At 45.1% G+C, this 24,033-nt stretch overlaps 2 protein-coding genes and 1 long non-coding RNA gene across 3 annotated transcripts; 1 reads left to right on the top strand and 2 right to left on the bottom strand.

Annotated features, from left to right (window-relative positions):
• Nucleotides 1-3,228: 3,228 nt before the first annotated feature.
• MESD (mesoderm development LRP chaperone) lies at nucleotides 3,229-9,125 on the bottom strand. Its single transcript, XM_066558993.1, has 3 exons — nucleotides 8,925-9,125; nucleotides 4,310-4,542; nucleotides 3,229-3,602 (listed from the first exon to the last, which is right to left on the bottom strand). The coding sequence occupies exons 1-3, from the start codon at nucleotides 9,117-9,119 to the stop codon at nucleotides 3,338-3,340; spliced, it is 693 nt and encodes a 230-aa protein (XP_066415090.1). The 5' UTR covers nucleotides 9,120-9,125; the 3' UTR covers nucleotides 3,229-3,337.
• Nucleotides 9,126-11,237: 2,112 nt separating this feature from the next.
• Nucleotides 11,238-17,888, bottom strand: LOC136562147 (uncharacterized). Its single transcript, XR_010784474.1, has 2 exons — nucleotides 17,697-17,888; nucleotides 11,238-16,169 (listed from the first exon to the last, which is right to left on the bottom strand). It is a non-coding gene; the product is annotated as an uncharacterized lncRNA (long non-coding RNA).
• Nucleotides 17,889-18,782: 894 nt separating this feature from the next.
• TLNRD1 (talin rod domain containing 1) lies at nucleotides 18,783-21,154 on the top strand. Its single transcript, XM_066558582.1, has one exon. The coding sequence runs from the start codon at nucleotides 19,317-19,319 to the stop codon at nucleotides 20,382-20,384; it is 1,068 nt and encodes a 355-aa protein (XP_066414679.1). The 5' UTR covers nucleotides 18,783-19,316; the 3' UTR covers nucleotides 20,385-21,154.
• The last annotated feature ends 2,879 nt before the right edge of the window (nucleotides 21,155-24,033 follow it).

The following is a 24,033-nucleotide window of genomic DNA, read 5'->3' as shown; positions in this document are numbered from 1 at the left end:
AAGTCTTACCAGAAACCCATCAAGCCAAATATCAGATAAAAGCAAGTTGTTCCATAGCTTTACAAAATGGTGCTTTAATTTATGATTTCCTCTTTGGGACAAAATTGAAAGAGCTATGAAGAGTGACAGAAAAGTAGATTCTCTTAGAAGTCAAGGCTGACCTGACTGCTCAGAGAATTGCTTTGACCACTCTAAGTTAAGATCAGAAATCCTGTTGTAGCTTGTGTCAGAGCAGTTTAAAGAAAAAACTCAAACCAACAAAACTCAGAATATTTTTTCCAGTATTTTATTACATAAAAAGTTGATTGTCCATAGGAAATTTTTCACCAAGTGTAACCACATCCTGTGTAGCATCACTGACAAACTGTTTTTTTCTGAGTAGGACAGCTGGGTTAAAAATTTAACAGTAGCTCAGTAAAAGTTAGTTCTAGCACTAGAACAGAGAAGCCACTATGCTGGGAGGAGAAAGGCAGCAGATGTTTTTTCTGTCGTGAAAACAGATGATTTTCCATGTACCTCTGTAGAGAATTGGAAAAAAAAGGAAATAGTAAGAGCTATAATTACCACCCTACTGGTTGAAATTAGTTCTAAAGGAGGTATCTCAATGTCCTCTATGTGGAACCAAAAAATCTGTTATTGAAAGCCTGATAAGCCTCCAAAGATTTAATCTTCTGAGGTACTCATAGAACATTCCTGGACTTATGTAACTTTTTGAGGATATTTATTTTGATATATATATATATATATATTCATGTGTGTGATAGGGTTGGGGTTCTTAACTCATCACCAAACATTTAGTTAGTTAACACTGTCCCAGGCCAAGTGCAACTGTCTCAAAAGACTTTACCAGTTTTAAAAGGCAATTCAGGTTATTCTTAAGTAATGAACTGTGATAGCAGAGAAAGATTGGCTGGGGTAAAGCAACCAGACTGCCATAGTACACTTACTGGTATATTAAAGTATTTGTTTAGTGTAAAGCATGAAAAAGGGAGAAGAAAAATGGAAGAGTAAAATAAATTTATTTTGTGAAGACAGCATTTTGTGTTTTATATCAAAAAGCAATTGTCAAGTCATCACACAGATGAAAACCTTAAAAAAAAAAAAAAAAAAACAAAGAAAAAAACCACCAAACACTTTGAAAATTGATTGAGCTATGTGGCACAAGACTCACCTGCGTTTGGCATGGGAAACTGACCCAGAAACAACCAAGCAATGAAAAAAAAAAAGTCAATTGGCTGGGTCAATTTCAACAAAGCCCCTTTTAACTATAAAGGGGAAAGACCCAATCTACTGTAAATGTAGATTTATGAATGACTAAAGTATCCATACTCAAAAGTTGGGCTACAGCTACAGTGTAGTAATTGTTTCTCCAAGTCTCAAACCAAACCTGATCAAAAAGGACATAACATTAGGAGGAATACAAAACTGCACTTCCATGTATTTCTGATAAAAATCTGAACTGTCACCTCTATACCGTAACTCTGAAAAGCAAAAACTCATTAATATTTCATTTTTATAGTTTCATCTGACCTCTGTTCTTCCCTTGAGATGAGAAGCAATATTGTTTACAGAAGGTGATGCTAGCTCAGAATATGTGACCAAATGATAAATTAGTTATGCACAAAAATTGGACTGCACAGCTCAACTGTCCAAGTATCACTGAGACTCTTCTCAACTCTGCTGCACATCTGCATTAGTAGTAGAATATAAAAACAGTTAATCCTGAAGAAAAAAAAATTAATTTTCCACTCAAACAGGTACAGGCCTGTTTAATTAAGTGAAGCTGCAGAGGTTTCTTTAATCTAAATTCATAGAAATATAATTAAAATTAAATAAAATGAATCAACTGGAACCTTCATCAACATCATTTAGTCCTTACATACAGAAACCAAAGATGAGTTAGTCTGCCTCTTGAATACATAAGCAAATGCAGATCTATTTAAAAGGTTTTACAACTCCTCAAAACAGTAAGTTTAGTGACATCTTTTATTTTAGAACAAGGACTCAGTTACAGTTTCATACTTTTGATACTGAAGTATTCCACAAGATCAACCATTATGGTTCAATTAGGACCTTTTATCCAAGACACTTGGATTTTAGCACCTTAAAGAAAAAATAACTCCATACCAGTATTGAATGAAGACAGTTGATAGTGTGCTCATCCTCTGCAAAATGATGTGGACCACACCACTCGGTGCCTTTTGTCCCTAACTGGTAGTAAGGCAGAAGGGAAACAATTCTAAGCAAAGCATTTGACTCAATACAATCTGAGTAATAATAAACCCCCCCCAATTATACAAAGTATTGGCTCCCATATGTCCAACTTCATAGTATTTGAATCAAATGGTCATTTATAATCAACCTAATCAATCAGGAATCTGTACCAAGGAAAAAACACACCAAAATCTAACCAGATCAGCATCAGTAAGTGATATGTCTGACTCAAAATTTAACTCTGTGCTATAACTAGAGCTTTTTCAAATATTTAAGCAAACCATTAAATCAGTAAACCAAATTTACTTCAGAGCTAGAAGCTTTTTCTCCCAGCTCACTGCCTGAGTAACAGGGCACAAGGAACAGGTGCTTCCACAGGCACAGTCTTTTAGCAGCAGGAGCAACCTGAGTGCCCTGGATTCATCTTCACTTTTCACCCTGACACTGCTCGTGCAGATGCTACAGTTCCATTCACTTCTGCAGGGCACAGAGTGTCCCTCCTGCACAGATCTGGAGTGCATGAGCAGAGTTCCTACCTAGAGTCCATCATACTCCTAAACACAGATTTCCTGGGACACAACGGGTTGAGTTTATTTTAAACAAACAGGCAGTCTAACCAAACATGTCCTAAACTTTGTCATTTCAGGCATCTTTGGCCACTATTCTTTGCTACTTTGGGCAGTTTTGTACCAACTATGTGTATCAAGCCATCATCCAAGAGAATCTTTTCACACTGCACTTGGCTCTCAGCAGCTGTGAATCCATGATTTGCACACCCAAGATGGACACAGCTACTACAGATGAAAATCAGCATATTCTGAGACCATAATTCTTCTTTGCCACTTAAATTAAGTTTGTGATGTTAGACACACAGATTCGTATGCTAGTTTTAAACAACAACAAAAGCATAAAAAATTACAAACTAAAGCAGTCAATTGCTGTCATGAAGCATTACCTTTCCTGTAACTAAACAAATGGTCAACAGCAATGAGTAAACTGGTGAATTTCAACATAAATTTAAACTTCAGTAGTCTCTGCTTCCTTCCTCCCCAAAACCCAGGACTCAATAGCAGATTCCCTTCAAGGAGCAGCAGAGCAGGATTCAGTCTGGGCACCGTGGCTGTCATAGCTCCTCTCTCTGGTTGGTTGCTCGGTTGTCCTCTTTGACGCCGTTGGATTTCTTCTCGGTGTCTTTTTTCTTCTTTGCTTTTTCAGGTTTTGTTTTGTTTTTCACTTTCTCATTTCCATCTGCTCCTTTGCCAGGATAAACCTGACCTTCCAGAGTAACATCTGCACACCTTTCCTGACTGATCAGGAAGTCTTTGATCTCCCAGGCATAGCCACCATCCCGCAGCATGAAGATGGCGCGGTTGGAGCCAACAATAAACCTACAGGAAAAATCCACATTTTTTTCAGTTAACTCTGTGCTTTTCAAACACTCCAGCATCTTAAACACTCCTCCATGACTGAGGCACGTGTTTAAGAGCAGGAAGCTGGTCTAGTTGTTGCCTGGGGATGGGGACAAGAGAACAATCTTCTATGACATTTAGAATAAAATGTATGAAGTCTATCAATAAGTAACCAAGGAAGTAAGAATAAGAAAACAAATTTAGAACTAATTTGGCACTATGAAAAATCCACTAATGAGCATTAAATTTGCTTTATACACTCACTGCAAGCCTTCTCAGCCTCAATGCAAGAGCACTTCTGTTTCAAAATTATGCTCTCTCTCTCAGAGAGAAAAAAGAGTCAAATTTTTTAACAGGGGAACAAAAAGCCTTTTGGGGTGACAAGTCTTCAGAGTGTGATGTTTTCCATCAGGCACATAGAGGCAAACTACTGCAGCTAGAACTGATAAATAGCTGAACCATAGTGAGATAAAAAGAACTGGGGCTATACACACACGCACACAGTGCACGAGCATTGAAGAGGTTTGTGTACCACACCACAAATTTTGTCACAACTGACAAAGAAAACAGAAACAGCAATGGATGATGGAGATAGAGAACAGCAAAGGATGAACAGTTGAAAAGGTTTTCAGGAAGAAAGAAAGGGTTCTGCAAAGGCAGGAACTTTATCCTTGTGCACAGCTCACCTTTGCACATCGTAGTTTGCGTTGAAGAGGCTGCCCTGCCACAAGCTGGTGATTTCTTCTGTCTCCTTTTCTGTTGGATCTCCTGACACTGTGACAAACATCATCAAAGTCTTCCCCTTCTTTGTCAGCTTCAGGATGCTTTCAGGCTTGCCTGGATCTATTTTCGAGAAATCTATAGGTGCTGGAGGCCGCTTGTGTTCAGGGAGATCTCCCTCTTCAATGTCATCATCTTTCTGTTTTGAAAACAACAAGGAAGCTTTAAACTCAACTGTTCCACAAATATATTTTGGGTCTTTTTTTTTTCTAATTCCTCTTTGTTTAGAGAATAACTGTACTTTGATAAAATATTTTTTAGCTGAATGATGGAGACTGTGAAACCAAAAGGAATAGTGACTGTTGTTTCAAGATACTTCACCAAGAGTGCTCTTTCCATTTATAACCCTCCCCTGAAAATGCTGCATTTTCATACTGAAACGTGGAATCTCATTTTATCACATACTGAGAAATATTTCAGCCTTAAGGCTAATTCAATACAATTCCACCTATGAAACTCGTAAAATGGTATTTTTTTTCTTCAGTTTCACAAATACTTATTATGCATGCAAGATGAAATGGGAAAGTTGCAATAAAAAGCCTCATACACACATATCTGAAAAAAAAATTCATCTGATACTGCTTTCAGAGGTCAAAACTCAGTTCTGGGAATCATGTGATTGCTTGAGAATTTAAGTCCCCTTACTTTGTGTCTTTAAACAATTAAACCCACAAGAATTCAGATCTTCTGTGTGCTTATGCCACAGAGAGACTTTGATTAAAGGTTTCATGACTTTTCTAATGCACAGATGCAGCTCACAGCCTGACAACATAATCACCCAGAGTAAATCACTACCACAGAAAAGAAAAAAATTAACCTCTTGATGCTTCTGCTGAGGCTGACAGCTATTTAAATATTTGGAAAGGCACAATCAAACTGCTGCTCCCTAAAACAGCTCACAACTGTGAGCTGAATATGGTGACAACTTACAATAAGCCAGAACCTGGTTTCTGTAACAGCAAACTTTAAAGTTTATGCACTGCAGAACAGAAGCTGTAGGAGGCTTAAATTTTATCCTTTCTTTCCTTACTAATTATGTATTTGTTTCAATTTTGCAAGACTGAAACATGCTTCAAGTAGTTCACACGCCTTGAAATTTCTGAAATGAGTGAACTGGGAGGAAAGGAGAACCCAAGAAAGTCCCTGCCACCACTAAGTGAGAACATTAATCTTACAGGAGGCCAGAGAATGGTCAAATTGGTAAAGTACAGTGAAAATACAAAATCTTGTGTGATTGACTGAAAAACATTCTCCACAATTAAAAGAAGCTTAAGTCTGGTTTGACTAGAGCAAAGCCAGCTTATTCCACAGTTTTGAAAGAAAAAGGCAGAAAGAAACATTTCCAAATACTCTGTATGAAATACAGAAACTGACTTTGGATTTAGTGACAACATGAGCTACTAACATGTATTACCTATTTTTTTCCTAACTATTCAACTAAATGCTCCTGAAGTTGTATCCTTTCACTTCGAATGGAAATATTATCAGAAGATGCCAAGAGCTCCCCTAGATGGCATCTATTTTCTTATTTCCTGTACAAAATGTCATGCAGCTGTGCTTAAAGCTATCTAAAAGGAAAAAAGTGAAGGAAAAGTGTAAGCTTTGTAAAGTCTAGCAGACTGTCCTGGTTTAGGGCAAACTTGGGAGGAAACTTCCAAAGGGGTCCCTCTAGAAAGCAGATTCAAGTGGCCTCTCTCTCTCTACTGGTTCGGGAAAAGATTTCTTTGGAGAAAAGTGGAAAAAAAACTTTATTCAAGAAGCAAGAGTACTCACAAGCATAAAAAAATAATAATATTAAACAATAAAACCTCTCGTTGTCCTAAGAGATGGCAAGTTCAGAAAGTCCTTTCTGTGGCGTGTGGCTCAGCTCAGTCTCCTCTCAGTCCCTCCTGCACTGGAATGCAGTGTCCCAGGCCCTGGAGGGCCACAGGGCTCAGCTCCAGCGCTTCCCTGGGTTTTCAGTCCAGAGCAGGGCAAATCACTTTGAAGAAAAAGAAAAGCCACAGTCCAGGGAACTTCTCTGCCTCAGCTAGCTAAAAACTAACTGAGAGCAAAGGAGAGCTCTGTCCTGTCCATGCTGTCTGTGAGAAGGAAGGCTGAAGCTCTTATCTCTGTGTTTTTGAATACAGCCACCTCAGACATCCCACTGCTTCTCCTTCTCCCCCTCCCTTCACTCTCACCTAGCTTTAAGGGTGCAAAACTTATTTCTGGGCTAAACAGATGAATGGGGATTCAACTCAGCATCATGAAGTCACCCCAGGACACAGACTCACTCACCTAAACAGTAACATGAGGTTCCAGAGGAAAAGCATTATATAGACACAGGAAAAACTGCATATTCCTTTACTTGCTCCTCTCCTCAGCTCCCATTTTCAGAAATTTCTCATAAATGCCCTGCATTTTGATTTTTAAAAACATTAAAACATTATCTCACTTAATTGCTTTGCCTATTCAATGATCAGAGTCAAGCCTGAGAAACCCTGAGCTTGTAACAGTAATGAACTCTTTAAAGCACTTGACATTTCAATAACTAAGAGTCCTCCAGCCCAGATTCTCAGTTCTGTGTCCAGCTCCCCAGGACTCCAGGCTTCAGGAGAGTCCCCTTCCATGAGGAAAATCCCTTGGTGGCTTCCTCCAAGCTCCAGCTGTGCGACTGAGCTGCTGAAGCACCTCTGCCTCTTGGCCCTGTTGCCCATCCCTGTTTTCCACCAGATCACCCTCGTGGATCAGCAGGCAGTCATGCACAGGGTGCAAGGGGCAGCACGAGACCCTGTGCAGAGGTGGCTGCTCCTGCTGGGAAAGCTGCTGCAGCCACACACTCAGCCTTGTGGCTGAACCCAAGCATGTCATAACCACCATCCTCCAATGGTTTTAGACTAATTGCCATGGAAATAAAAAAACTTTGGAGTAATTTCATTCAGTTGAAAGTAATGACATTTGATTCTGTACAGATCATTCCTGTGTCCCTCATTCCCAAGCGCAGTTCCTGCTCTTACCCGAATTCAGTGGCCCCTTTGTTTCTCATCCCACTCCATGAAGTGCACTCGTGCCCTTTCTTCTGCTCCACCACCCCCTCAAGCCTTTCATGTTCCCTGTGTGTCCTGACTCCCACCTATGGCAAAGTGCCCTGCAGCTGACCATCCCAGGAGACCAAACAACCCCAGCTGTTGAGCTCAGTCCCTGCTCTGCTCCATGTGCCTCTCCCCAGGGATGCCCCCAGCCCCAGCAGTGACTCCCCAGCTGCTCTGCCACATCTGCATTTGTGCAGCACACCATGACCTGCATCAGGGACCTGCTCCAGCTGAAAGGGAAAAACCCTCCATAGCCTCCTGACCTGCCCACTAGGGCTGGAGCAGAATACACAGTCAAGAGCTCAACAGCATCAACAGCCCCCTTCCAGCCATCTCATTAATAAGAGATGCTCACCTTTTAAGGTTTTTTATTTTCCTACAAGGCCAAATTTGGTTCAAGATGGGCAATATGAAGCCTTGATTTTTTTTGGAGGCTGGGCCTGTTGGGTCCTTGGCTGATACCACTACGAAAAAAGTGAACTTTGAACCTTTTATTGATTTTATTTAAAATTTTAACTCAATTTTATAAGAACTTCCCTTCCTAAAGGGATATGTGGAATCCATGGGATGAACAAGTCCATAACCTGCCAACCAGGACCAAGGCAGGCATCCATACTTCCTGTTACTTTATCTATAATTCACATATAAAACACATTTCACCTTGCCTTACAGCTGCAACTAGTGCTACATAAAACAGAAGTCTTCTCTCTATTATTTCTTTCAGGGTTTTTTGCAAAATATTCCAGGAAAAAAACTCATGGGAAAGAATAAATGACAGTGAGGAGTGCTCTGGCATTTATCAGAAGATGATGGAACATAACATAGGGAAAAGAACCTAACAGTGGCATGACAACCACATGGAGAAGAGAGTGATGGGAAACCACCAAGGAAAGTTAAGGCAGCGGGCTGATAAGGATGCAGGCGACGAGAGAGAGCTGGAATTAGAAGTTGTTACTATGAGGAAAGATAGGAAAGAAACACCAAACCAAAACAACGTATCTACCCTGTGAACGTGAAATTAATATTCCTTCCGGTATCCACCCCTCGGTCATACACTGTGTATCGCTCAATACTTGGAAAAAACCAGACTTTTCAGCCAGACGAGGCTGCTGGCAGGCACCGAGCACCGGGCTGGGTGCTGGGGCTCTGGGAAGGCGGGACAGGGCCAGCCGGGCAGGGCAGGCTGAGGGCCGCTCGCCCGACTTTGAAACCCCCACACACGGACCCGGAGCCTCGGAGGAAGGAACACAGCACCGGCCACCCTCCACCAGGCTCGGGGATCCCTCCCGCCCGGTCCCGACCAGGCCCGGGGATTCCCCGCTGCCCGGGACCGGGCAGAGCGGCCGCTGCCCCGCGGAGCTGCCCCGGCCCGGCCTCGCCGCCCCCCGGCACCGCGGCGTTCCCTCCGCGTGCTGCGGGCGGACACCGCCGGCCCCGGCGCCTCCCGCACCTCCCACTGCTCCAGCAGCCGGGCCATGTCCGCGTCGTTGTAGTCCCGAATGTCCTTCTTCTTGGGCGGCCGCTTCCCCTCGGAGCCGCCGGTCGCGGCCGCCGCGCTCAGACACAGCGCCAGGGCCAGCAGCGCCCAGCCCGCGGCCGCCGCCATCTTCTGCCGCTCCCGGGAAGGCGGCCCCGGCTCCCTCATGGGCGGGGGCAGCGCGGCCGGGCCGGGAGGAGGAGCTGGAACGGGAGCGGGGCGGATCGGGCCGGGAGGAGGAGCTGGAAGACAGCGAGGAGGATCAGGCCGGGAGGAGGAGCTGGACGGGCAGCGGAGCGATAGGGCCGGGAGGCGGAGTGGAAGGGCAGCGGGGAGCGGGGCGGGATGGATCGGGCCGGGAGGAGGAGCTGGACGGGCGGATCGGGCCGGGTCCCCGGAGCGGCCGGGGCTGCCGGGCACTGCCGGGGCTGCCGGGCACTGCCGGCTCCCCCGCCGCCTCCTCCGGTGCCGCTGTCCCCGCACCAAGCCCCGCTCCAGGCGGAGCAGCCCCCGGGCAGGGAGTGAACGCTGGGCACTGAAAGGATAAAACGAATAAATAAATGATGGGCCCAGCGCCTGGCATCTAAACTATGTGGTTGCCTCCTGTTTTTTTAAAAAAACAGGATGAAAAGTATCTGGGTTTGCTGATCTGGGCCCATTGCATGAGTCTTCTGATTTTGACTACTGTCTCAGCAATATTAGGGTTCTAAAAGAAAACTATTAAAATTAATGCTGTTTGCTACTAAAATAGAACTCCACAACATCTGACCACCACAACAACGTATAAAATACGTTGTTTTAAATACGGGTTTTTCTTTGTACAGAGGGTTTTTCCAACATCTAAACCAAATTACATTCATGGATGTCTGCACAGCCTTATTTCACTCCAATCTTAATTTTTTCCTCATGGTAGCATTTTAATTACAGATAGTACAATCTTCTCTTCTACCTTTCACCTTGGATTCCAGCAAGTTTAAACTTGGGAATTCAAGGAAGCATCACTGTTATTGCTGCTGGTAGATATTAATTGCAGTCAGGCTGATTAGTGAAGAGGCTGCTTTTCTATTTCAGTATTGAAGGTAGATCAGGTTCAGAGCAGAGGAAATAATTCTGTTGAGAGAACTCTTCAACCCCAATTCTGTTACTGTATCATAGAATGCTGTAATCATAGAATGGTTTGGGTTGGAAGGGACTTTAAGGATCATTAGTTTCAACCCCAGATGGTCCAGTTCTGGTCATGTAATGAACCAGGAACCCACTGCCTTTATGGGCAAGGTGTGCACATGGAAAACAAAAGCAGTGAGGAGGCAGAGGTGTGGGTTTGAGGGGCTCTCCAAAGCCTGGCTGACTCTTGAAGTGAGCAGACTCTGCAGGGCCACGTAGCTGGAGAACACCGGGGAGACACGGCACCTGAAGGAGCAGCTTGCCAAGCACGTGAACCATGAGAAACAGCAGAGGAGGATGTGGGATCCAAGATTTCAGCACCCCCAGAACCAACCAGCCTGGGCTGCAGCCTCCATGTGTTTTATAACATTTCAGACACGCTGCCAGTGCCTGAGGAACAGGAAGCAGCCCAGAGCTATTCGTGGAGCTTGTTAAATGTACATAACTGAAACAGGGTTTAGACAAGTACTTCTCACAGAGCTGTCCAATACCAGAGCCACTAATGAGCACATTTGCTCGGTGATCTCTCATTAAATATAATGAACATCAGGTATACTATATCAGATTGCTGTGATTAATGAGGTTTTACTAAAATAGGTTTCTGCTAACTTTTGTTATTACTGGACCGTGCATACATTCACTGGAAAAAAAAAAGAAGAGTCTATCTTGGAATGCTGGACTTGCAGTGTAAAATATTTTCCTTGAATTTCTACTAGGAAATATTTTCTTCAATTTTGTTTTTTCTTGTTAGAACAAACCAAGCCAACTTACTTTCTTTAATATCTGAGACTATGTTCAGATAGGGATCTCAAAAGTAACCTGTTTCCCTTTGGTAGGTGAACAAGTCGTTCAGTACGCCCAGCACTGCACCAACAAAACGATACATTTCATTGTCGTGCCAATAAAAGCTTTAATTTGAAAAGGAGGTAGTTTTCATGCTTGGCTCTGACTTTGCAACTACCTCTGTTCAGGCAAAATTCTGTGTCTGGGAAGACTCGTTCAAGTCTGCTGCTTGTAGGGTCAGCTGCAGGACAAACACCTGCTCAGCCCCTGCTCGCTGCTCTCCCTCTCTCCCATGCAAGAAACAAACACAGTGCAGCACATACCACTGACAGCAGCAAATTAAATTGCATTCTCTTTTTATTGAAGCACAATATGTTTTGATCAGATCATCTACTGAATCATGCCAATATGCTTTTTATAGCTTAAGCATTTTCACATTTCCTAACAGTTTTTATAGTCCTAGCAGCTAACACTATTAGGATTGCAATACAGAATATCAGAGAATACATGGCTACTTTCATTGTAGATTGTGAGGGTAAGGTAGTAAATACTTTACCTTGTAGCCAGAAGTCCCATCTAGTCATGCCAGGGAAGGTCTCAAACAGTGACTGTCGTTTTTGCTTCTGCAACACTCAAGTTTAATGAGTATTATCTTTAATTATAAAGTTATATCTTACCAGAAAGGCAAATCTACCTTCCCTTGTAAACTGTTTTTCTTATTGAGCAGGCCTGGGTCAAGCTGTAATATGAGAGGATTCAGGATGTTCTAAATTTCTGTTAATGAAGTTTTAAATTCTCTCTTTTTTCCCATTTTTGGAACTATATTTGTGCAAAATGTATTTTCCATACCATTCTTTCTTATGAGTTGGGAGAAAAATGTGAATTTTTACCTGCCAAAAGCTCTCTCAAGTCTTAGCTGGTGGTGGAGTTTTATATGCAATTTTCTATTTTAAAGTGGATTCCTATTTGTCACATTTTACTTTTATTTGCAGATACAGTGCAGTAGAACCTTAAAGCTTGTTCCTTGACAATCCTAGGAATTAAACCTTAGAAAGAACAGAGAACTTGACTTCGTTAAGGAAAAGGCAGTGCCTTTTGGAAGGACATACGGACAATTAAGACAGAACATCAGTCCTAGAGCATGCAGAAGGGAGAATGAACATGCAAGGGCTGCCTGCTATCAGCATTTGCTATGTCTGGAAGAATCAATTCATTTCAAGAACTCTTCTGGCACAGAAAGATGTTTAATAGAAGCTCACATGAATTAAGTGTTGTGCAAGGCAGCCTTGCAGTGGTAATTTTGGATGCAAGTTTTGAGATGCCCCAGCATTCAGCATATTCTTCCCTGTTTAAAAGCACTATCATACATCTTACAGAATGTCAGGCTATTATGAGTTATTTGCAGTAAAACAATCAAAATTATTGTTTTCATAGGTCAAATTATCTCAAGTACCTTAAATGTTCCCCTGCAGAGAGAATCTAATGCCCGAGCTGTCATGCACAGACAGTGCATTTGTTAATCCAACCCTCTGAATTTACTCACAGGCAGAATAAAACTTGAAGAATCAGACCTGAACATGTTATCTTTAAAAACAAGAAAACGTCTAAGATAAAAAGCAGCACAGCAAGCAGAATATGCTGTCATCTAGAGCGTGAACATTTGAATAATTCAGAATAATTTCAGTCCTCAATTTAATTTCATGCATAAGACAAGCACACTTACTTGCCATGTATTAAAATTTTTGTTCCACAGCTAGTCAGCTCTTGAATTCCTGGATCCAATTTGAAAAACTAAGTCTTTAATTCAAAATTCTCCCAGATTAACTATGGTGATTCCGACATGAAATTCTAATTCAAGTACTAACCTTGAAATTCAGATTCTGACTTGAGCTTTGAACACAAAATAAATATTTACCCTGAATTTGTGTTATCCTGTGAACATGCATTTTATAAATTCAAATTCATTGATGGGATGGAGATGCCTGATAAATGACATCACAGCTTTGTGTCATTGCCTCCTGCTCAGGGCTGGGGAGGGGGTATGCTGCCTGTCTACTCAACTGCATTAAAACTATACAGTGTGATCCCTAAATTCAGAAACACCATAGAATGTTCTTCTTAGTACTCATCTTACTGCAAGATTTGCTACAAATCTGTGCTGGTTAAAACTATGTACTGGTTACACAATTTAAAGTTACCCTATTAAGAAAAGAATTACATTAAATCAATGTCAAAGAAGATTTATACAGCTCCCACAGGAATTCCATTTATAGTCTAATTTTCAGAATCTAATGAAATTAATTTTGTAGTCCCAATTTCACTTTAGGTTTACAGGTCAGTTTTGGCACCTACATCTAATGTAAGTAATACATTACATGAACTTCAGATGAATTAGAGGTGCTAGGCTTAAACTGTTAATGATCAGCAACCCTGCTTGGAGAACACAGAGAGAGGCACAATGAGAGCAGTGTAGGACCAGAGACTCCTGTGAAAACATCTATTAAACTTCTCTCACAATACATTAAAAGAGGGCAGGGAGGGGAGAAACCCAAAGCCTTCTGTAGAGTATTACAGCTGCAGGACAGAACATACAACCAAAAGTGCAATTCAGGAAGGGTGGGGCCCTTGCACATTTTGTTCAAAATACCATGTTCTCCTTTGATCTCAAAAAAACCCAGATGTAAGAGTCTAAGGGAGGGTCTTGGAGTCCTGTTTGTGCTGGACCACTGTAACCAGCAGCATTTGGCATTCTTGCATTGAGTGCTCCTGAGTCTCAAGGCTACAAACCTGCCTCTGGCCCTTCTCACCTGCTCCAGGGAGGGAGAAGGGACACAAGGAGCTGCATGGCACCTCCTGGGCACCAGCCTCGAGACACACGAGGTGCAGGAGAGATCTCTGTGTGCAAATGGCAGGCAAGAACAAGAAGCAAAAAGCCATTATTGGCTGTATTCATGTGAAATATGGCACAGCTGTCCATTCAGTGCAAGAGGAGCTTTGTAGCTGCATTTTCCTTTTCATAAATACATGTCTCTTTTCCAGGTTGATGTATTAAATATCCATGGTAACAGCAGGGGACAACCAATTGATTATATACAGCAAGTGGTGAAAACAGTGCAATAAATAATGAATAAAAGGACAACAAAAGAAAAACCTCTTTTGCTGTATTACCTTTCAGTTGAGAAACAGGAACTGACCAGCATCCCACAACTGGGATGTTTACATTAATGTTGTTTACATAATAAATTTGTTCTTACCTTTGATACTGTGGTTTTGACTATGCCATATTAAAAAAAGAAAAAACACAAATAACCAGAACATCAGAACACCGGATTAATTAAATCTGTATGTGAAAGCCCACCCTATCCTAAAACCTATTTATTTATAGACAAAAGAAACAAAACCTGTGACTGTGTTTGCACTTTGCTGTCTCAAGTGCCTAGTTAACTGTTCCTCCAGATCTGTGTTTTTGGCTACAAGCAGACCAGTTCTCAGGTTGCATCCCTGAGAGTGCATCGACCATGGCCACCTCTGCAGACCCGAGACAGACCCAGACCTCACAGTTTAATCTCTCATGAAGTAATGGCTGTAAGCACTGACCACAAAACACTTACTCAGCACCAAAGCATTTAGGACAAAATAGATCTGAAGAACAATAAGCTGGTCATTCTTGGAAACTTGCCTTTCCTTCCATGTGACTTACACTGCTGCAGAGAGGAAGGCCCATCTTCATCCACCCTCTTCTGCAAACTCTGCCTTGGTATTGGAAGTATTTCTTCCATCAGTCCCTGCCAACTTTATCCTCCTATGATTTTCAGTTTACAGCCTGACAAACCAGCTGCATCCCTCAGAACTGGAGCTATCATTCCTGTAATTACCACCTCATGGGTTTTGTCACATACAGCTGACACAGGGGAACCACTGAATTGCCTTTTATTCCTTCATCAGCTAGCTCCCTATTAGGTTAGATCAATACATCTATACAGGAAAGTAATATAAAGAAGTACAACCCACCATATAGTAACTTCCTCTCACCCACCTGGCCACATACAGTGCTCATGAAATTATTACGACTTGGTATTCTTCAGCTATTACTCAACAGTGGCTACACTGGCAAAAATCAATTCCTCCTTCACAATAAAATATTTTACTAAGCAATAAAAGGGCCAAGTCCTTTCAGACGATTCAGGAAAGAAGACTTCAGCCTCCAGATTCTGTTGTACTAAGCACAATGCAAAATAAAGATCAATGTGACAAAAGAAGAGCTCATACAAGTAAGCCAATCTTCTGTACACTACTAAGCCACATTAAAAAGCCTTTTAATCCCTTGTATCTGACAATGCCTGCTGGTTTGAACCCCAGAGAGTTAATTCATTCAGACTCTGTCAGTGAAATCTTTTCAAGGCCAAACATGGCCACCTGATTGTCACATCGTCCAAGTTTTTGTACCAATTCAGTGAGCTGCCCAAGCCCTGTGGATCACTTTTGCACTGAAATAAATGGGTATGAACACACCCTCCTTGAAAGAGATGTGCAGAAGACCTTTGAAGGAAATACCCACCCAAACATCACTGGGTACACGTCTCCTCCTCAATCACAGAGATGCATGTACTGGCACTTTAAAGCAAGTACCTTGCTCAGGTTACCAGCCCAGGAGAATCCACCTCCAAGGCTGCCTTTTAGAATGAGACTGCATGTTCATGGGAAACACAGACTAAGAGGGAATCCAGCTAGGCCAGGTGTACCTAGGCAGCAACCCTACAGTCTGTAGGATGGATCTAACAGGCACCTGCTCCAGGAAAAGCCACTTGCATGGTAAAAATTACTAATGAAGGTGGTATTTTTGACATTATTTTTTCAAAAAGCAAAAGCCAAGTTATTCTTCCCCAAACATTTAATATGCAGAATAACTAAACACCCAGGGCTACTATGGGAGGACAATGGCATTTGGCAAGACTTCCTTGGACACTGTCCACATGCAACACTTACTACAGGACAAAAATTACCAGTTTTGCCCCTGGCTAATACCAAGGCAGATAAGGACTGGATCAGTCTTGAGGATGGGTTATAAGAGCTAGAAACAAAATTTGCTTTATATTGTAGCAGTTGCTAAGAGCTCTGGTCAGGAACTGCCATGGTTAAGGACCAACTGGGTTTCTGTGGAGGGAGACTGGTGGAGGAGGCACTGCAGGACCTGTCCAAACCAAGGATCTCTCCCCTTTGTCCTTGGGGAATGGCACAAATCACACAGAGCATCATGGCAGGCAGCAGCATCTAAAAATGGAAAAGATTATTAGGTCATGTAACACCTCTTCTAGCCAGGGATGAGACCTACGTTTTCTAAAATGAAATCTTTCAAACCCTAATTAAATGTGGTCAATCCTCATTAAAGATAAACTAGGTTAATATTTATGAGAGACATTCCTTGTCCTGCATACTATCTAACCTCATTTAAGGATGTATCTGGAAATACTTTGAAATACAGTTCAGCTGGCTTCTTCTGCCCACTGATTTTTATTTTTCAGAGCACTCTGAAATCATTCCTATTTATACTTTTGAACACAAGTTGCTGGCAGTAAGCCAAAATTGTTTAGGCCCAAATCATGACCTTCCTTGAAACTGCTATAATCTGACTCAAGTAAACAGAATTTCCCTCACACTGTTTTTGTGAGGAGGGATGGGTGGAGAACTGCCCTATTTTTGACACACCCATAGACGAGAATCTACCCCTTTCCTCAAGCCTTGCCTTATGGCAAGGGCTTCCCCTGCCCCCCAATACATTCACCCTGTTAACCCCCCACTTTCACATCTGTGTTCATCCTGCTCACATCCTGCTCTACAAGGAGAAGGCCAAAGGTTCCTCTAGCTAGTGGCTAAGAATATGTGCAAATAAACTTGTCTGAAGCTCTTTAAAGGTATGGAATCCATTTGGTGGGCTCTGTTTGTGCCAGGATATTGTTGGAGCTGACCTGCAACTGCAAGTGAGGAATCTGGTTCAATTTCCATTTATTTCAAGGTCACTTATACCCCTGCAGCAGTAGGAATGTAGCAGGATGTTAACTGTGAATTCGGACAAATGTACTTCTGGAGCTCTGTAACCTGTTAAAAGCATTGTAAATGCCTAGAATTAAGGGGCTGACTTAAAAAAGAGAATTCTGATTGAAAGGTGCAAAATAATGTTATTATTTAGCTGCAGCTTAAGGTACAGCAAAATACGTAACAAGTGTAGGATGTGGTTTCAACATGGGTTTTGATTAATCAGAATTATATTGATGCAGATACTGTGCAACAGGACAGAACCTGATGTATGCCTCAGGTTTACTGACTCTAACATCTTGCTTTTGACAAGAATCATCTCACAAAGTTCTCGGTGTGCTGCAGAATGGAAACAGATCAGAGGAAGTCTTTGTAGAGCTTTCAGTACACAGCAGTGTCAGTAGGTTTACATTTTCCCTGCTGAAGTTTAATAAACAGTAACCAGTGTTCAAAAACAGCGACAGAAACGGGGGAGCAACAGACCAAATTCGTCTTCATTGGTTTAAAATCTGGGTCAAGGCCTGTGCTGAGAGCAGTAATTCTGTGTAAAGGAAGCTGCGGCAGTTCCCCATCCCGCGTTTCCAGCACTCCGGACGGCCAGCCCGGCCCGGGTACCGGAGCCCCGCAGGATGAGCGAGGCGGGTCCGAGCCGCGCTGCCTCGGGCTCTGCCCCTCGGTGCCGCCTGGCACAGGGGCGGCTTCTGCCACCCGGACCGGGCCAGCCGCCCGGCGGGCCGGGAGCTCCGAGCGGAACGCCGCACTCACCTGGCGGGCTGCCCGGGGCAGGGGCCGGCCGGGGAGCGGCACCCGGGCCGGGGCGGCTCCTCGCTCTCCGGTATCCGACTGCTCCGTGCGCCCCGGGCCGCGCTGTCCGGCTGCCTCTCGCCTTCCTCCCAGCGGCCTCTCCCTCGGGCACCCCCGCTGTTTGTTTATTGGCGGAGCCCCTCCGGAGCCCCGCGCGGCGGGGACGGGGCAGCGGCGGCGGCGGGCGGGCGGTGCCGGCGCTGCTGCCCCCTCCGCCTGGGAGGAGCGAGCGGCGGCGGGCGCGGAGCGGCGGCGGGGGGAGGGCAGGATTTAAACGAAGGGCGGTGACACCGCACAAAAGATTTCGATAGGCTCAAGTGAGGTTACAGCAAAGGCAGCGGGGCGGGGGAGCTCCCCCGGAGCCGTGCAGCGTCTGGCTGGCAGCGCCGTCGCAGCCGCCGCTTCCCAGTAGTTTGTCTGAAAGCCTGAGAAAGGGAATTTAAACGAAGATTTCCTGCCCCTCTTTTTTTTCTTTTTTTTTCCTCTTTTTCTATTTTTTTTTTTTTCCCTCCCTGGGAGTTGGCCGCTCAGCCGGGGAAGATGGCAGGAGGAGCGCAAGGCCGGGCGGGTCGCAGCATCCGCGGCTGCAGCCCGCGGCCACCACCCTTGTTTGCGGGAAGAGCCTAAGTTGGTGCGGCGGCGGCCACCGCGGGAGCCGGCGAGGAGGGCCCGGGGCGCAGGGGATGGACGGCGGCGGCGGGGAGCGAGCGCGCAGCGGCCGCGTGAATGATCGCGGCAGGAAGGAGTGAGGCAGCGGCAAAGGAAGGGGAACGGATCCGCCCGCCCGGCCCAGCACCCGGATCCGGTGGAGCTTTTTTTTTTTTTACCCCCTCCTCTCTTTCTTCTTTTTGTTTTTTTTTTTTCCTTCCCCCCACGGTCCCCCGCGTCCCGGCTCCCCGCCGTGCCCCTCTCCCCTCCCGGGCCGGCTCCCCGCGGGTGCGCGGCGGGGCCGTGCGGGGCGGGCGGGCCACACCCTCCGCGGCGCTTCCTGCGAGCCGGGGCCGCGGCGGGCGCCGGGGGCGGCACATGGTGCGCAGCCGCCGCCCCTCCGGCCCCTGCGAGCTGCGCCCGGCGGGCGCTCCCCGAGCGGAGGCGCCGGGGGCGCGGTAGCAACTTGGAGGGCTGCGTCCCTGCCCCAACTCCGCGCGGCGGCGGAGCGTCCCTGAGGTACCGCGTCCGGTAAAGGGAACTTCGCGCAGGATCCCGCAGCCGGGGAGCCGCACGAGACGGTGGAAGGAAGGCGAGCCAGCGTGCGAGAAGGAAAGGAGAAAAAAAAATACGTATTTTTAGCTAAAGGATGCCAGACCGGGGCCCGGGGGCTCCCGGCGAGCGCCGCCCCGCCGCGGGAGCGCCGTAGGAGCGGAGGCTGGCGCCGGAGCGGGGCGGGCGCCCCGGCCGAGCTCGCTCCCCGAGCAGCGGCAGCCCCGGCGCCCAGAGCCTTTTCTTGCCTCCCGGCGATTAATGGAATGATGTTGCGGAAAAGGCAGAGCGATCCTGCCGGGCTCAGTCGGGACTGCTCGGGCGGCGGCGGAGGCGGCAGCAGCGGGGTAGCGAGCGGCATGCGAGTGCCCCCCCGGCGCTATGGCTAGCGGTGGCTCCGGCAAGTCCAGCAGCGAGGTCTCCGGCGGCGGCATCCCCAGCAGCAGCTCCCTGCAGAGGAAGAAGCTCATCTCTATCTGCGACCACTGCAAGATCAAGATGCAACTGGTGGCCGATCTGCTTCTGCTGTCGAGCGAGACCAGGCCGGTGAACACCGAGAGTCTGTCTGTCTTCGGTGAGTCCTTTGAGAAGTGCAGGGACACGATCATTGCCAGGACCAAAGGACTCTCCATCTTGACCCATGACGTCCAGAGCCAGCTCAACATGGGACGCTTCGGGGAGGTGGGAGAAAGCCTGATGGAGATGGGGGAGCTGGTGGTCTCCCTGACCGAGTGCTCTGCCCATGCTGCCTACCTGGCTGCAGTGGAGACTCCGGGGGCCCAGCCTGCCATGCCTGGCTTGGTGGATCGCTACAAGGTGACCCGATGTAGGCATGAGGTGGAGCACGGCTGCGGGGTCTTGAAGACCACCCCTTTGGCAGATATGAGCCCTCAGCTCCTGCTGGAGGTTTCTCAGAACATGTCCAAGAACTTGAAATTCCTGACAGACGCCTGCGTGCTGGCCAGTGAGAAATCCAAGGATAAATTTGCTAAGGAGCAGTTCAAACTCAGCGTCAAATGTATGAGCACCAGCGCCTCTGCCCTCTTGGCCTGTGTCAAGGAGGTCAAGACCTCGCCCAGCGAGCTGACCAGGAACCGGTGCGTCTTGTTCAGTGGACCTTTGGTGCAGTCTGTCTATGCTCTGGTGGGCTTTGCCACTGAGCCCCAGTTTTTGGGTAAAGCTGCCACCATTAATCCAGAGGGCAAAGCTGTGCAAACTGCCATCCTAGGAGGAGCCATGAGTGTGGTATCTGCTTGTGTGCTCCTGACCCAATGCCTCAGGGATATAGCCCAACACCCCGAAAGTAGCACCAAAATGAGCGATTACAGGGAACGGTTGAGGAACTCAGCTTGCGCCGTCTCGGATGGCTGCAACCTGCTATCTCAGGCACTAAGAGAAAGATCTTCACCCAGGACTTTACCGCCAGTGAACTCCAATTCTGTGAATTAACCCCCACATCTTCTGTTTAGATCCCAGTCATTGCTAAAGGAAAATAATATCCCACCTCCTCACCCCTTTTTTGTATACCAAAGAATTTGCTTGGATGAGCCCAATCCTTTGATTTCATGTGGTGAAGAAGCAGAACGTATTCAAACTATATGTACTAATAAAGGTAGCCAGTTTTGGCTTCTTTTTATTTTACTTTAAAGTTAAGCAAGTATCTGCAGATAAAATTTTCCTTTATTCAACAAGGTCTTCACACAAGTGGTAAAACTGTTTCAAAGTTTTTTATATTTGGGGAGGTGGGGGTATCTTAGAAAAAGGAGAAAAAAAAGAGCTTTAATCGCGCTGGGTGCGGTTTTTAAAGTTTGTCTTGTCTTGTCTTCCGAAATTTCCCTTCTAAATTTTGCTGTTCGGTTGTGCAGGAAAAAGGTTACCTCAGTTTCTAACTCATTTAAAAAAATGAAAAAACCCAACAACACATAGATGATGGATGTAGCTACTATTTTGTTTGTTTTTGTTTTGTATGACTTTTTTTTATTTTGCATCAAGTGTTAGGTTAGAAGTGCATTTGGTGTGTAGGAGTGGAAGGACTGGAGGTTGTGATTATGTTTTCCATGTGTTGATTTCCAAACTGGGGGAAAAGCTACTGTGAGTGTTTAAACAAACAAACAAAATTACACTATAACAAAAGTGATTTTTAATTTTTTTCCAATGTCAGTTTTTATCTTGCATGTACTGGAGTATTTATTTCATCTATTAAAATGTTATGTTTCTCAGATGCTTTTCTGTGAATCTTTTAATACTTGAATAATTGAACAACTAGGCCTGTTTGTATTGTATGTCATTTCCCCCAGGGAATGGGTGGTACAAACGTAACTGTAAGTTCTACACAGCAGCATACAGGCTTCAGTTCAGTTCTTTTATTTTCATAAATACTGTCCCTCTCCCAGTACTAGCACACAGAGCTGCTCCAGTTGTATCTGTGGGCAGCTGGGCAGTGCTGCATACACTGGGATTGCTGTGCACTGGGACTGCTCTGCAGAGCACTGGTGCTTGCTGCAGCAGGGCACAGCCTGGCTTTGTTTGTCTTCAGCAGCATTCGGTGTTAACTTTGGAGAAGGTTTTGTATTTTAATTCTTGCAGGTGTTGTGGGCCATCTGTGTGGTAAATCTATGAGTTTCAGTATGATTTCTTAAAAAACTTTGCTGGTTAGCCTGGTGTGTGCCATATGTCTTCTTGGGATTGTGAAGGTTTGCTGGAGTGGGTACTTGAATTCCTCAGAGGTTAGTGTTGGAGCTCCTCAGTAGAGATTTCTGTCACAGCAGTTTGAGTTTGATGTTGTAGATTACAGGAGACCATGGCTACCTTTTGAGGTGCAGCTGACCTCCAGTTGAATTCCTTGGGAGGTGTGAGTGGAGCTTCGTGCATACTGCAGTAGTTCCCAGAGCTGCAGTGATGAATGTTGTCAGCCTGGTCTTTGTGGCCCTGTGAGATCTGTTGCCTTCTATATGTTCTGTTAAACAGAAGAGCAAATCTTCGGGAAAGGAGTTTTGTTTCTCTGTCCTGATCCATTGCATAATTGGGTTTTTTAATAGGTCTACAGATCGAACCATGTTGAAAGCTATTGGCACCTTAAAATGTTACTGTGGCTTAAACCTCAACAAATACTGTCCTGTTTATTCCTTTGAAGAAGGAAACCCTTGGGCTTTGGGTATGGAATGGACCTGGAGTAGTGAAAGGTCTTTGTTTTATAGCATTGTTGTTTCTCTTGCATATGATGCTTTTACTTAAGTGGAGTGAACCATTACTGGGTAGTGGACAGACATAACTGTTGGAGGACATAAAAACTGTATCTTCAAGGTTAGAGAGAGATAATTCCTTAAGTACAGTGGACCTCTGTGTTAGGTTTTGTTTATATTTAAATGGAACTTTTCTGACTTCACTGAATTGTACGAACAATTCTTTGCCATAATCAGCCCAAGCTGCACTCCTGCAGGGTGTGATGTTCTTGCCATGCAGTGAGTGCTGCAGAGGTATGGCTGCCCACAGATGTGTGGTGAAGTATACAAGTCCTCCCACTTCCATACTTCACCACATAGAACACAGAGGTTCTAATTATTTATTATTCTTCTTATTATTCTAATTATTTATTTTAATAAACAAACCTATGCACACAGTGTTCTAACTTTGACTGGGATGCCTGCACAAGTGTTTGCTAAGGAGCTCTCAGATGTGCACACACAAACCTTTTCCCATCATAGGGCAGGAGCAGCTGTAGGAGTCGGGATGGACTTGCAGGAGGCCAAGGCCATCTCCAGGGAGGTCCTGTGTGTCTGTGCTGGGTGCATTCTCTGCTCAGGGAGGTCCTGTGTGTCTGTGCTGGGTGCATTCTCTGCTCAGGGAGGTCCTGTGTGTCTGTGCTGGGTGCATTCTCTGCTCAGGGAGGTCCTGTGTGTCTGTGCTGGGTGCAGTCTCTGCTCAGGGAGGTCCTGTGTGTCTGTGCTGGGTGCAGTCTCTGCTCAGGGAGGTCCTGTGTGTCTGTGCTGGGTGCTCTCTGCTCAGCTCTCCTTTGCATCTCCTCCCTCGCGTGTCTCCGTGGGAGCAGAGGCACCTCCCCAGTGCCTGTTTCTCCTTTTCTTTTCCGCCGGGGCTCTGGGGAAGGAGGAAAAGGGGCAGTGTTCACTCAGGATGTGCTATCTGCTGCCGCAGACAGGAGGTGAGCAGCCCGCCCCACCCTTCCTGTGCAGGATCCCGGTGGGGCAGGATCCGTGCGGGACGTGCAGGGATGGGGCCGGGAGCTGCAGGCACAGCCACAGCAGCATCCTTCAGCTCCAGGTACGGTCACCTCCATGGTGAGGCCTCCTCCTGCCAGATACAAACCAGAGAATTCTGAAGGGCAGCTCTGCAGCACGTCTGACAAAAAACCAGTAATGTCCCACTGGCTCTTTTGATGTTTCTACTTATTAGTTTTTGGTGCCGCTGAACTAATTAGATCCTTTTTGATTCATTTATACATTATTGAGATTATATGGATCACAGTACAGCCTCCTTATTACCTCTGCATATGAAAGGCACTGTATTATTAACAACGATAAAGCTGATTTTTGTTGTGGTAAGATCTTGTTTGAAGTGGTTTAGCGCAATTTTTGTTTTAACAAGGTTACTGTAGATTCTTCCTCCCCTTTCTTATTATATTTTTAAGTGAGGTACATGCATACATATATAAATAAGTACGTATCTTCTTCTTTTTATAATACTGAAATAAACCAGACTGTCCTAGGTGTCCCTTTGCTTTTGAACTGTCTGAGTTCAGGAAAGATTCAGTTTTATAAATAAAGTGGAAAATGTAGCCAGGCCATGATTTTTTAACAGGCTGATAAAAAAAATACATATACACAAATAGTAAATTCACCAAAGTAACTTCCTGTAACATTTTAAAACAATAGTAATTTTAACAGTTCAAAATGTTCAATCATTTCTTTTGAGAGTACAGCTTGCACAAAGGGAGGCACCCACTGCACCATGTCCTCAGCTCAACACTGTATCTGTCAAAATCTGCTACTCATGTAATTAGCATAGCAAAGTTGAAAAAAACCAAGTTTTGATGCCAACAAGCACAACTTACACATTGTGGCATTCTTCTGAGCTGAAAAAA

Source organism: Molothrus aeneus, chromosome 13, assembly GCF_037042795.1.
Source record: "Molothrus aeneus isolate 106 chromosome 13, BPBGC_Maene_1.0, whole genome shotgun sequence".
NCBI classification, from domain to species: Eukaryota; Metazoa; Chordata; class Aves; order Passeriformes; family Icteridae; genus Molothrus; species Molothrus aeneus.
This window is presented reverse-complemented; position numbering and strand designations above follow the sequence as displayed.

Excerpts from the sequence above, each read along its gene's own strand:
- MESD (XM_066558993.1), bottom strand. The coding sequence starts at position 9,119 with ATGAGGGAGCCGGGGCCGCCTTCCCGGGAGCGGCAGAAGATGGCGGCG. Across the intron at positions 4,543-8,924 it reads GGCTGCTGGAGCAGTGGGAG|AAAGATGATGACATTGAAGA; the intron begins GTGCGGGAGGCG and ends TTTTCAAAACAG. Across the intron at positions 3,603-4,309 it reads GCAAACTACGATGTGCAAAG|GTTTATTGTTGGCTCCAACC; the intron begins GTGAGCTGTGCA and ends TTTTTCCTGTAG.
- TLNRD1 (XM_066558582.1), top strand. The coding sequence starts at position 19,317 with ATGGCTAGCGGTGGCTCCGGCAAGTCCAGCAGCGAGGTCTCCGGCGGC.